Source organism: Panthera onca, chromosome C1, assembly GCF_046562875.1.
Source record: "Panthera onca isolate mPanOnc1 chromosome C1, mPanOnc1 haplotype 2, whole genome shotgun sequence".
In the NCBI taxonomy this organism is placed as follows: domain Eukaryota; kingdom Metazoa; phylum Chordata; class Mammalia; order Carnivora; family Felidae; genus Panthera; species Panthera onca.
This window is the reverse complement of record NC_138346.1, coordinates 123886709-123901170: the sequence shown is the minus strand read 5'-3', so window position 1 is coordinate 123901170 and position 14462 is coordinate 123886709. Positions and strand designations below refer to the sequence as shown.

General features: G+C 42.9%; 1 protein-coding gene across 2 annotated transcripts in view; it reads right to left on the bottom strand.

The window, feature by feature from the left end:
- The window catches only part of TRIM33 (tripartite motif containing 33), a 130670-nt gene extending 117097 nt beyond the window's left edge, over positions 1–13573 (bottom strand). For both annotated transcript variants that reach the window (XM_060625426.2, XM_060625427.2), the window contains exon 1: positions 12931–13573. In XM_060625426.2, the coding sequence (XP_060481409.1) occupies positions 12931–13456 (526 nt within the window). In that variant the 5' untranslated portion in view covers positions 13457–13573. The remainder of the gene's footprint in view (positions 1–12930) is intronic.
- Between the last annotated feature and the right edge of the window lie 889 nt (positions 13574–14462).

Sequence of the window (14462 nt, the reverse complement as noted above, 5' to 3'; positions counted from 1 at the left end):
TCCTCAAAAAACTAAAAATAGAACTACCCTACGACCCAGCAATTGCACTACTAAGTATTTATCCAAGGGACACGGGTGTGCTGTTTCGAAGGGACACACGCACCCCCATGTTTATAGCAGCGCTATCAACAATAGCCAAAGTATGGAAAGAGCCCAGATGTCCATCGATGGATGAATGGATAAAGAAGATGTGGTGTATATATATACAATGGAGTATCACCTGACAATCAAAGAGTGAAATCTTGCCATTTGCAACTACGCAGATGGAACTGGAGAGTATTATGCTAAGTGAAATTAGTCAGAGAAAGGCAAAAATCTTATGACTTCACTCATATGAGGACTTTAAGAGACAAAACAGATGAACATAAGGGAAGGGAAACAAAAATAATACAAAAACAGGGAAGGGGACAAAACAGAAGAGACTCATAAATATGGAGAACAAACTGAGGGTTCCTGGAGGGGTTGTGGGAGGGGGGATGGGCTAAATGGGTAAGGGGCACTAAGGAATCTACTCCTGAAATCACTGTTGCTAATTTGGATGTAAATTTAAAAAAATAAAAAATAAGACAAGTTAAAAAAAAAAGAGTAGGAAGAAGTGGGGTACCTGGGTGGTGCAGTCAGTTGAGTATGGAACTCTTGGTTTCAGCTCAGGTCATGATCTCATGGTTTGTGGGACTGAGCCCCACATCGGCCTTGCACTCACAGCGTGGAGTCTGCTTGAGATTCTCTCTCTCTCTCTCTCTCTCTCTCTCTCTCTCTCTCTGTCCCTCCCCCACTCACCCTTGCTCTCTCTCAAAATAAACTTTAAAAAATAAATCAATTTCTTAAAAAAAGAGTAGGAAGAATAGTAAAAATAATACCTCAAGAATTTCACAGAATGGAATTATCAAATATGAAATCAGAATATTTTTGGTATTTTAAAAATAAAAGGTAATAAATAAATAAATAAATAAATAAATGGTGAAATAAAAACAAAACAAAGCCAACACCTAAATGTAATTTAAGATAAACTAAATATATGTATAAAGTATATAAAGTATATAAGAATAAAGGTTATGAAGCATATAGGAATAAAGTTTATAAAGTACATAGGAATAAGATGTGTAAAACATCTTCGGGGGGAAAAAAACCTATATAATTGTTTTTTTTTAATGTTTGGGGCTGGGGGGAGGAAAAGAGGATCCCAAGCAGGCTCTACACTGTCAGCACAGAGCCAAGCATGGGGCTCAATCTCATGAACCATACAATCATGACCTGTGCCGAAATCAAAAGTCAGATGCTTAACCGACTGAGCCACCCAGATGCCCTAAAAACCTATATAATTTTCAAAAACACTGAAGATTATAGCTAATGGAAAGGCATACAGGGTTTATGAATGGGCAGATACCATAATATAAAGATAGCAATTTTTTCCCTAATTAATTTATACAGATGGTCTCTGACTTACAACAGTTCGACTTCCAATTTTACGGCTTTACGATGGTGTGAAAGTGATATGCATTCAGGAAAAAACCATACTTCGAATTCTGACTTTTGATCTTTTCCCAGGCAGGTGATATGCAGTACACACTAATTCATGATGATGGGAACAGCAGCGAGCCACAACCCCCTATGAGCCACATGATTATGAGGGAAAACAACAATACACTTAAAATCATTCTGTACCCATATAACTATTCTGATTTTTCACTTTCAGCACAGTTTTAATAAATTACATGATACATTCAATATTTTATTATAAATTAGGTTTTGTGTTAGACAATTTTGCCCAACTCAAGACTACGGTAAGAGTTCAGAGCATGTTTAATTAAGACAGGCTAGGCTAAGTTGTAATGTAAGTTAGGTGTTACGAATGCATTTTCAACTTAGGATGTTTTCAATTTACAACAGGTTTACTGGGACATAATCTCATCATAGATCAAGAAAGATCTGTATATTGAGAGCACTTCCAACCAGAATGCTGAAAAGTTTTTTGTGTGTATATTTATTTTTGAGAGAGAGCACATGTACACATGTGGGGGACATGTGGGGGAGGGTACAGAGAGAAGCAGAATAAACCCCAAGCAGGCTTCGTGCAGTCAGCATGCAGCCCCTCACAGGGCTTGATCCCATGAACCGTGAGATCACAATCTGAGCCAAAATCAAGAAGGGTCAGACGCTCAACCAACAAAACCACATAGGCACCCCTGACAAGTTTTTTAAATGAACTTTTACATGACTCTAAATGTGTAAGAGCAAAAAGTCAACATCACTGAAGATCTCATCTTGAAGATAAACAAGGTATATGTGGAGGAGAGTGAAATTACCTAAATGAATAACAAAGTTTATTGGTTATTATAAAGCTAAAGCAAAAGAGGAATACTAGGGGGAAATAGTCAAGTGTAGTAGTTATCTATTGCTGCATAACAAATTACCCTCAAACTTAATAGCTTAAAACAACAATAACAATACATTATCGTTCAGTTTCTTTGAGTCAGGAATTTGGGAATGACTTGGCAAGTAGTTTTGGCTCAGTGCCTCTAAAAAGGCTGCAGTAATATGTCAGCCAAAACTGCAGCCATCTGAAAACCTGACCATGCTAGAGAATCCACCTCCAAAGTGGCTCATTCACATGACTGGCAAGTTGGTGCTGGATGTTGGCAGAAGGCCTCAGTTCTTCTCTACATGGGCCTCTTTACAGGACTGCTACAATGGCAGTTGTTTTCATCTGGAACAAGAGATCCAAAGAGTAAGGAAAAAGCTGTATGCTTTTAATGACCTAGCTTCAGAACTCACTGTTTAATTCTCCTGTATTTTCTTGGTAACCCAGACGAGTTCTGAGTCACTGTAGGCTGAGACTACAGAAGAATGTGAATACCAGGAGAAAGGAACACTGGGGCCATCTTGGAGGCTGGCTACCACACCAAGCCACAGTAAGCTCAGAATAAATCTTCAACTTACATAACCAACAAAGGACCAGTATGTGGAACTTATCAAGATTCTTATAAATCAAAAAATTTTTAAATGTGAGCATTCAGCTAAAGAAAACTAGAAGCCATATAGACAAATAATTCACAAAAGCAGCAACATAAATTACATATAATAAGCATTCAAAAAGTATTATTTATTAGCACCACATACTTCATGCTGTTTACCTACCATTAAGGCATAGGATTTAAATATTTTTCTAAAAATGATACATTTATGTTCATTCAATCCTTATTTTTTCCCCCACTTCCCCTTGGGAAAAATATCCATTCTAGAAGCTGGCTAGGGACAGAGGTTCAGTTTGTGGCCATAAAAGAGACATAGGTTAATGTATCCAACACCATGAGCTCAAACTCTGAACTTGACCTCAGGAAAGTGACAGAACTCAACCAGTCATAAATTTAAAAAAAAAAAAAAAAAAAGAGTAGACCTACAGTGAGCTATTTACAAAATGTCAAATGTCAACTTTGGTTACTCAGTATAAATGCATGAATTTGCCACCTTCTACTATTCTATAATCTGACATTCTGCCCAGACTCTACATTATATTTGTCCCTTTTTAGTCTCAGAATCCCTCTTACACTCTTAATTAATGAGGACCTCAGAGAGCTTTTGTTTAGACAGGTTTTATGCATCAATATGTACAATATTAAAGATAAAAACAGAATTTTCAAAAATTTTTATTAATATTGTAATAATAAATTAAACACTTCTCTTTCTTTCATTAAAGTTAAATATTCTATTAGTTCATTTTAAAAATAAACCCATTGTGAGGGCGCCTGAGTGGCTCAGTTGGTTAAGTGTCCAACTTCAGCTTAGGTCATGATCCCGCAGTTCATGAGTTCGAGTTCTGCATCAGGCTCTGTGCCGAAAGCTCAGAGCCTCGAGCCTACTTTGGATTCTGTCTCCCCCTCTCTCTGCTCCTCCCCTGCTCACACTGTCTGTCTTTCTGTCTCTGTCTCTCTCTCAAAAATAAATAAACTTTAAAAAAAAACATTTTTTTTAAAACAATAAACCCATGTTAGTGTGTGGGTGGCTCAGTCAGTTAAGCTTCTGACTCCTGATTTAGGCTCAAGTCATAATCTCAGGGTTTTGAGATTGAGTCCCGTGTTGGGCTCGGTGGCCAGGCATGGAGTCTGCTTAAGATTCTCTCTGTCTCCCTCTACTGCTCTCGCACTCTCTCTCTAAAAAAAAAAAAGAACAGGGGCGCATCGGTGGCTCAGTCGGTTGAGCGTCTGACTTCAGCTCAGGTCATGATCTCATGGCTCATAAGTTCGAGCCCCGCGTTGGGCTCTCTGCTGACAGCTCAGAGCCTGGAGCCTGCTTGGGATTCTGTGTTTCCCTCTCTCTCTGCCCCTAACCCACTCGCATTCTGTCTCTGCCTCTCTCAAAAATAAACAAACATTTAAAAAAACAATTTTTTAATTAAAAATTTTTTAAAAATTATATTCTTTATCTAAAAAAATTAAAATAGGGGCACCTGTGTGGCTCAGTCAGTTAAGCGTCCGACTTTGGCTTTGGTAGAGCACCCAACTCTTGATCTCAGCATTGTTAATTCAAGCCCCATGTTGGGTGTGGAACCTACTTCAAAAACGAAAAGAAAGAACTGCATTTTCCAAAACAAAAAGGCTTTAGTGAAGGGTGGCATTGTTTTAACATTTTTTAAATCTCTTTAATGTCTGGTTTAATATTAGATGGCTGAATACATGCTTTTGCATTTAATCTGTTGTGACAGATTGTTTTGTTAAAGAATATGAAGAAACCTGGTCTTATACAGCTATGGATTTAAAAAAAGGGAAGACTATTTTAATGGCCTCTCAAACAACAGTGGGGGCGGCGGGAGGGGGCACCTGGATGGTTCAATCGGTTGAGTGTCCCACTGTAGATTCTGGCTCAGTCATGATCCCAGGGTTGTGGGATTGAGATTCAATCTCTCTCTCTCTCTCTCTCTCTCCCCCTCTCCCCCTCTCCCCTGCCTGCTCACTCTGTCTCCAATTTAAAAAAAAAAAAAAAAAAAAAAAAGCTTAAGAAGAAAAAGAAATACATTTGGTGCATCTGGGTGGCTTAGTCAGTTAAGCATCTGACTCTTGATCTCAGCTCAGGTCATGACCTCAGGGGTCATGAGTTCTAGCCCCGCATTGGGCTCTGCCCTGGGCATGAAGTCTACTTTAAAAAAGAAAAAAATCTTAAAATAAAAAATACACTCTATATACATACATATATGTGTATGTGTGTGTGTGTGTGTGTGTGCGTGTGTGTGTGTGTATACATATATATATATATATATTTTTTTTTTTTTTTTTTTTTTTTTAAAGTAGTCGCCACACCCAGCACAGGGCTCAAACTCACGAACCTGACATCCAGTTGCATACTCTACCAACTGAGCCAGCCAGGCACCCCCCACTTTTTTATATTTCTGTAGTATATCATATCCACACTATTTATTTTGAGAGAGAAAGAGAGCGAGCATGCAAGCATGAGTGGAGGAGAGGGGCAAAGGGAGAATCAGAATCTTAAGCAGGCTCCATGCTCAGCTATTTATGTACTTTGAGAGAGAGAGAGAGAGAGAGCGCGCGCGAGCCAGTGCTAGCATGAGTGGAGTGGAGGGGAGGGGCAGAGGGAGAGAGACAGAATCTTAAGCAGGCTCCATGTTCAGCCCCGAACCCGACACCAGGCTCAATCCTACAACCCTAGGATCATGACCTGAGCTGAAATCAAGAGTCAGATTCTCAACCGACTGAGACACCCAGGCTCCCCCAAGTGTATTTCTTAAACGTCAGTAGCAATGTGGAATTTCAAACCATACTGATGAATTTTTACTACTCCCTTACATTAAAATCTACTGGCCTATTTTACACTTTAAATCTCTTTCCTCTACAAGATTTTGTAACATGATGCACTGGTCATTTGGAGAATACTGGTTCACCATGTAGATATTCCAAACATTAACATTTCATTGCATACTATCAAAAAAATTTTAACACTTTAATACACTACCAATCTCATCAGAAAAGCCTTTAAATATTGAGAAGTTATCAAGTTCATGATGGAAGATACAAGTTTTTTCCAAAATTCTAATTTTCATTTAAAATCTCAATCTTTATCACTGGCATCATATAATGTCACTTGTTTTCCTTCAATTGACAGGCTCAATTCATTCATTTTTGAGAAAATGGCTGCCAACACCCTGTCTGAAAACCATAGTTTGTCAATCATTCTTTCAAGTAAAAATTATTTTCCATGAAAATAAAGAAGCTAATTCAGCTTTGAATTCAAACAACTGCACAAGTACTTTCCTTCTTACACTTGAGTCTGCAGCAGAAGCATTTTATGCACAGTTCCCGTTTCATCACATTTATTAAAAACCAAGATATGGGGGGGCCTGCCTGGGTGGCTCAGTCGGGTAAGCGTCCAACTCTTGGTTTCAGCTCAGGTCATGATCACACACTTTGAGTTTGAACTGAGCCTGCTTAGGATTCTCTCTCCCTCTCTCTGCCCCTCACCTGCTCACTCTGTCAAAATAAATAAATAAACTTAAAAAACATTAAAAACCAAGATTTAATAAAATAACGTCCTAATGCTTCATTAAAGACAAAATGAAACTAGTATGTTTTTTGCTGTTGTTGTTTTTGCTTTTACTCTAAGTGTGTGGTGGTAAAGACAAAAGGACTTTTAGTGTGGTTTGTTCCTGCTAAGGTGCCAGCAGTTTTACACATCACTGCTTTTGCATCACTAATATAAACATCAGAACAGGAATGAGGCAAATAATCAATAAATGTTACTATGAAAACAGTTTTAACTGCCAATGTCTGAAAGTGCATCAGAGACATCTCCCCAAGGTTTTAAGGACCATCTTTGAGAACCACTACTTTAAGGCATTCTCATTTAGGGTCTGCTAAGAATATTGGTAAGGAAATAAAAAGCAGTCAGATTCTTCTAAAATTTTTGATGTACAGATAGTAGACCTTGTGAATAATTAGGTCTTAGACCATTGGTTTACAAGTTTTCACATTATAAATTTTAAGTAGCTGGAGAGATCTGGAATGCAAAGATCTTTACATCTTTACAGTGATGCTGTACATCACTGTATGTCAGAAAAGCCTAGAAGAACACCAACAATTTACCTTCCTTCCTCTTTTTTCTGCTCACCGTATAGAGGTAGTCATAAAGACAATGAAGGACAACTGGAAGACAACAGAAATAATAGTTTTGGGGGTCTTACCATGTGTGAGGTGCTATATGAAGCACTTTACAATGTATTAACTCATTGAATCCTCACAATAACACTATGAAGTAGATGTAATTACTACTCTCAATTTACGGATGTTAAGTAACTTATCCACAGACATTAAGGTAGTAAATGGTGGAGCTCAAAAATGAATTCAGGTACTCAAGTCTTGAATTGTGTGCACTTAACCAACCACAGAAGTATTTCAGTTTTCTTTGACACAGCTTTGAATGCTTGCTGCTGACTATATTATCATTCAAAAACTCAAGCTTGTTTATATAAATAGGGCATTAGAGAAAGTAGGACCTAAAAAAATCCCAAATAGATTAAGCCACAGAACTAGCAAACTGCCAAACAATATATACACTCCTGACGCAAGAATTTCTAAGGCTTAAATAGAAGACTCCTCAGAGTGGCTTACCATACTCAGTGAGAAAACAGCCAGAAACACAGCAAGAAGGTGCTCTTCATACCAGACCCAGGTATTCCCTCCCACTTACCACATGAATATTGCCATCTCAGACTTTTCACAGTAAGTTGAAGATTCCGAAACAATCATTTTTCCATGTTGATTTTTCCATCGTTCCCCACAAATGGTAAGAATATTAAAATTATGTAGATATAAAAAGTTGGCAGAAAAAACAATACAATCATGGGATTTCCCAGGATAGGAACGCAACCTGTTCATACTGCAAAAGACCTGAAGAAGCTGTCTGGTGCCTTACCCAAAGCTACACAGCTAACAGCAGAACACAATGCAAGTTACTCTCAGTCCAGTTCTTCATCCATATCACCATGTTGTCTCAGAAGTGCCTACTACACAAGTCTCATCTCCTTCAAGAGTTCATTCAAGAGTTTGTTCAGATGCATCAATACAAATCTGTATTTTTATTGATACATTACAGATCTATACACACCCACTACTGAGTTATTCCAACTCAACCTGAAATAATTAAAAAAAAAAAAAAATCACAAAGCACTTTTGTTTATTTTTGAGAGAGAAAGTATGAGGGGCAGAGAGAGAGAGGTAGAGAGAGACTCCCAAGCAGGCTCCACACTGTCAGCACGGAACCAAATGTGGGGCTCAAACTCATGTGAGGTCATGACCTGAGCTGATCTTGGGATGGTTAACCAACTGAGCCACCCAGGCACCCCCACAAAGCACTTTTAATTGAGATTCAACAAATATTAACTAATTTATCTGTTTTGATTTTCCAAATATTTCAAGAGTAAATAGATCAACCTTTCTCTTAAAAATATCTAAATCCATGTTTCTCAAAGTGTGGGCAGTACCAGAATCAGAATCACATGAGGTACCCATATCATTCCCCAAATCAATAGAGTTTCTAAAACTCCCAAAGTGGCATTTTAAAAAGTTCTCCAGGTGAGGCACCTGGGTGGCTCAGTCAGTTAAATGTCCAACTCTTGATTTCGGCTCAAGTCATGATCTCATGGTTCGTGGGATGGAGCCCTAAGTCAGGCTCTGAGTTGACAGGATTCTGCTTGGGCCCTCTCTCTGGGCCCCTCCCTCATGCATGTTCTCTCTTTTTCTCTCTCAAATAAACGTTTTTTTTAATTTTTAAAAAGTTCTCCAGATGATTCTTACTCATTCAAAAGATATTTAATGAACATTCACTCTACAATATTCTAGTGGGCAAAGATAAAGGAGTAAACAAAAACAAGAAAACATTTTAGATTTTACCTGTGCTATGAAAGAAAAAAGGTAACATGTAAGAGGGTGACCTGGAGGACCACTTTAAAAAGAGCCATCAGACACAGGATCTTTAGGGTGATGAAAACACTCTGCATGGTATTATAATGATGGGTATAGGTCATTATATATTTGTTCAAACCCACAGAATGTACAAACACTAAAAGTGAGCACTAATGTAAACTATGGACTTTGGGTGATTATGATCTATCAGTGTAGGTCCATCAACTGTGACAAATGTACTAGTCTGGTGGGGGATATTGCAAATGGGGAGGCTATGCATGCATGGGAGCTGGGTATATATGGGACATCTCCGTATCTTCCTCTTAATTTTGCTATAAACCTAAAACTATTCTAAAAAATAAAGCCTTAGGGGTGCCTGGGTGGCTCAGTCGGTTAAACGTCCCACTCTTGATCTCAGTTCAGGTCATGGTCTCACAGTTGGTGAGATGAAGCCCCACATGGGGCTCTGCACTGAGTGTGGAGCCTGCTTGAATTCTCTCTCTCCCTCTCTCTCTGCCCCTCCCCTGCTCATGTGCTCTCTCTCTCTCAATATAAATAAGCTTTAAGAATAATAAAAAATAAAGCCTTAAATAAAAAAAAGAGCAGAGAAGGCCTTTCTAATGAGGCAACATCTGAAGTGAGGAACCCTTCACTAAAAACAAGCGGTACTTAAACTTAGTGTGCATCAAAATCACCTAAAGGACTTGTTAAAACAGATGGCTGGCTGGTCAGAGGTCTGGAGTGGGGCCCAAGAATTTGCATTCCTAACAAGACTGAAGATGATGTTAATGCTGCTGGTCCAGAAACCACATTTGGAGAATCACTGATCTAGAAGGAACAGTTAAAAAGTGTGAAGAACTTTGGTATGTTAGAGGAACAGAAAAAAGGCCAGTTATTAGGAAGGGTAATGCACTTGTCACTGTTTCAAAACCACTTAACATGTTGACTTAAGCTACCAGTTATGGCTCCCTAGACCAGAAAAGGAATCGTTGTTGGAGAATACTTACATTTGTAAAGCATTTCACTGTTGTTGTTTCTTTTTAAATTTTTTTTTAACGTTTATTTATTTTTGAGACAGAGAGAGGCAGAGCATGAACGGGGGAGGGGCAGAGAGAGAGGGAGAGACAGAATCCGAAGCAGGCTCCAGGCTCTGAGCCATCAGCCCAGAGCCTGACACGGGGCTCAAACTCACAGACCACGAGATCGTGACCTGAGTTGAAGTCGGACGCTTAACCGACTGAGCCACCCAGGCGCCCCAGCATTTCACTGTTTATAAAAGCATTTTCACATTTATTATTTCACTTAACTTAGTGAGATGTAAGTAAAGGACTATTAACTACATTTTAGAGATAAAGAAACTAAGGGGCAGAAACATTATAAACCTTCTTTGCAGAAAAGAATTAAGTGGCATAACTATGTACCCTGACCCCAAACCCAGTATTCCTTCTAGAACAACATGCTTGCTTTTTTAAAGAGCAAAGCAAAGGATACATACAGGAGTTAATACTAAAAAACTATTTTCTAGACCCCCTGTCTAAAAAGATGGTGGCTCCCAGACTTAATTTGTTTTAGATACTGGTTAGAAAGCAACAGTGCCTTAAAAATGACAATATTTAGTTCCATCTACTTATTGCTCCGAGTTCAAAAACAAAGGATAGAGAATGAAGAGAGAATTCACAGACTATTACCCTATCTCTCCCACATAAATATCAGAGTGCCAATTCCATAACCTCAGTCTCTCAGCCACATCGCTCAAACACAATTTTCATCTTATGTTCCCTATAAATCTCTCACCTAATCCAGGCTCCCACAAGAGCACTGAATCCCACATGTCTTACTTATACTCATGAGGCCATGTACATGGGTGTTAGTTATACACCCATTATCGCTTAGTATCTTCAACATCAATCAAATCCTTATTCTTAACATTTTTAGCTGTAGGTCTCAGTAATCAAACCCGAAACATAAGTGAAATCATCATATCCCCCTTCCACCACATACACACACACACACACACACACACACACACACACACACACACACCCCCTCTGCTTCTGTTCCTGAATTCTTTTATTCGCATTAATAGCACTGCCACCCACCAAACAAGAAACCTGGAACTCAGCCTAGACACATTTGCCTCCCCTATACCAATGTCAATTCCCTCTGCCCAACCTCCATTCCCAAGGCCACTTAGAATTAGTTACTACTAGGGCACCTGGGTGGCTCAATCAGTTAAGCTTCGGGCTCTTGATTTTGGTTCAGGTCATGATCTCAAGGTTTCATGGGTTCAAACTCCATGTCAGGCTCTCTGCACTGCCCACCTGCTTGGGATTCTCCCTCTCTCTGTCTCTTTCAAAATAAATGAATAAACTTAAGAAAAAAAAAAAAAAGAACTAAATAATAATTAAATAACTGCCATTTCATTAGTTACTATCACATACTACTCACTTTACATACTTCATTCATTCTATCAATAATTCTATGAGGTTGGCAATTTTGTCCTTGTTTCATAACTGAAAAAGCTAAGGCTAAGAAAAATTTATCCGTCCAAGTCACAAGGAGGAAGTAACAAAGTAGACCTCCATACTCAAATGTGTCACGAAATCCATACCTGTCCCCCATTCCAAAATGCTTCCTTCTTTAATACCTGTGATCAGTCATTTATTAATTCCAAATGCTCATTTCTCAGATTACTGTCAAAATTATCTTCGGGCAACCTTGCCTCCCCTTACTCTCCAATGTGCCCCCAAGTGATCTTTCTGGATTACAAACATGATTCCTTTTATCCACTTGATAGAAAAGCCCTTCAGGGACTTTCAGTCTACACTGCACAAGACAGGCTTTTCAGTATGAATCCCAAACCCTTTTTACAGGTCAGCAATACCTTTCCCACAGTTCTGAATTTCAAGAGCTTTGAAATTTTAAAGTTTTCCAAAATGTGCAACAAAACCCACCCTGAATGGTGGTTATTTCTATCCCATTGGTGAAACATTTGTATGTTTCACTGCAGAAGCATTAATGTGTTTGATAACGACTAGTTAACCCTTAGCTCCAGAGATGTGTAAAGTACCTTGTTCTGTGAAAACTCCCCAATCCAGTGAACCACTCACCCTTCAAGAAACCTGTTCCAGAGTTTCCTTTTCAGTGAAGTTCCCCTGACCTTCTCTTGATGTGCCACAACTACTGTATCAAGTACCCACCTCCACTGCTATAGGCAGTATATTTGTTTTCCCTATATGACTATGAATGGGCTCCTCACTGAGTATTTTATTTAATCTTAGCACACTGTCTGGAACACTAGGGGCTCATTAACGTACAATGAAACCCAGCTGTCTCTAACTCCCAATTCCCTTCAAAGTTCATTTCTCCTTCACCCCTAAACCTTAGGATATTCCCCTAAACATGCAGGCCCTTCGCGGCTATTTTCTTTTGCAGAGTTCCTCCTTCCCAATGTCATCCTAAAATTACTCTCCACCAGACAGCTTCTCTCAGCTCTAAACTCTCCAATACCCTTTATCGTCCTCTATTTTAGTCCCTAGTCCCGCTTTCCCCTAGCCTCGAACAGGGCAAGTCCTTCCCTCCAAGGTAATTCGTCCTCACAGCCCTTACAGGTTACCTACTCAACACCTCTCCCGCTACAGGCCTTTCCTCCCAAAACACTCCTCGCAGGAGGCTTCCCGGACCCGGTCCCCTTTCTCTATCCGAGTCCACCAGCTCCCCGAACCTGCGCTCGGCCGGAGTCCACGCCTTCCCGGCCCGTATCCTCACACCCCAAACCTCCCTTGCAGCCGGTATCCCCTCCCCCAGCCTCTCGCTGCCGGCACCCCTCCCTGCACCCTCCCCTTATCTCCGGCGGCCCACCTTCTCTGGAAACTGTCCCGGGGCCGTGTCTTCCACCTCTCAGACCCCTCAGGATCGCGCCGGTCCGAGCAAACCCGGGCCCGGGCACCTCCGTCCCCAGATCCTCCTCGGGCCCGCAAATCCCCTTCGGCCCAGACCTCGGGCAGGGCCTCCCGCTCACCTTGCTGGATGTCGCCGTTGCTGCCCCCCGGGATGGGCACGCTGAGCTGGCGCTCCGGCTCCGGCAGGCAACGCAGGCAGAAGGAGTGAAGGCAGGGCAGCAGCTTGGGCTCCGCCTCACGCCGGCTCTGCAAGCTCTGCTGACACACGGCGCAGGTGTCCAGGAGCGAGGCTGGCGGTCCAGGAGGCGGCCCCGCCGACGGACCCGGAGCGGGAGCCGAGGCTGGAGCTGGGGCCGGCGTCGATGCCGCCCCCCCGGGAACTCCAGGGCCCACTGAGGCCGCAGGGGCTGAGGCAGCCGGGGCCGAGCCCGAGGAGGCCGCGGACACCCCCCCGTCGTCGGGCCCGGCCGCGCCGCTCTCCGCGCCCGCCCTGCCGCCTTCCTCCTCCTCCTCCTCCACCAGCACCGCGGCGAGAGGCGGCTCCGCCTCCTGCGCCGCGGGCCCGGCGGCCCCGGCAGTTACCGGCGCGCTACCGCTGCCCCCGCCGCCGCTCTCAGCCTCGCCGCCGCCTTTGTTTTCCGCCATGTTTTCCTCTTTGAACCCGCCGGACCGCCCCGCGCCGCCCGCCGCCCGCGCCGCCGCCGCCGCCGCCGCCGCCCCCAGCCCCAGCCGCAGCCGCAGCGAGAGCGGTCGCCGAGAGCGAGCAGGCAAGCGAACGAACGAGAGCGCGCGCGCACGCGGCGCCCCCGCCCTCGCGTCGCGCGGCTGAAGGAGGGCTGGCGCGGCGCGCGCACGTACGCACGGACGTCCTCCTGAGGGAGGCGGGAACTTGGGCCGCGGGCGGGGAGTCGTCCCCGCCCCCCTCCTGACCTCCGGCCGCAGCGTGTATGTCCGCGCCGCGGCAGCTCGGCTAGCTGCGAGCGTTTAAAGCCAGTGGCGGTGGACGCAGAACCGTCTTTGGCCGGCGCCGGTTATGTGCTCGGACGCGGCGCTGGTGTGGGGAGAAAAGCGGGAAAGGGTGGATAGGAGGCCGGCACCAGTCCCTTCGCAGCTAGCGTCTCCCGGGCGGCGCCGTCCCCAGAGGCGGGCGCGTCTCGGCGCAAACCTCACTTGCCGTACACGTCGCACGCCAGGGTCTGCTGGCTCTGAGATGCGGTCCTCCTCGGGCTCGGTGCCTTAACCAGCTGCGTTTGGGTGATCGTGTCTCAGGGGAGCCGCGAAACGGGGCGCTTTTTTTTTTTTTTTTTTTTTTAACTGGAGGCCGGCCAGAAATAGGCTGAAAAGACCCCGGGAGGAAGAAACTCTTTAACAGCTATCTTTAGCTTCTTAAGGTGATTGATTCTCAGATGTCTACGTTTCAGAAAACCAACTGAGGAGCTTTTTCAAAGCAGAGATGCCATGGCCACACCCCAGACCTGCATCAGGAAGTGGGGGGAGAGGGCTGATGGATGTTGAAAAGTCGCTTCGGCGGATTCCGATGTGCGTCAGTTTGAGGAGCCACCACCGATCTACCCAGTGTTGTGTCCTGAGAGTCCCATGTAGTGTCCCGGCGCGAGTTGCGTTCCAAATACCCTAATGATATCGATGATAG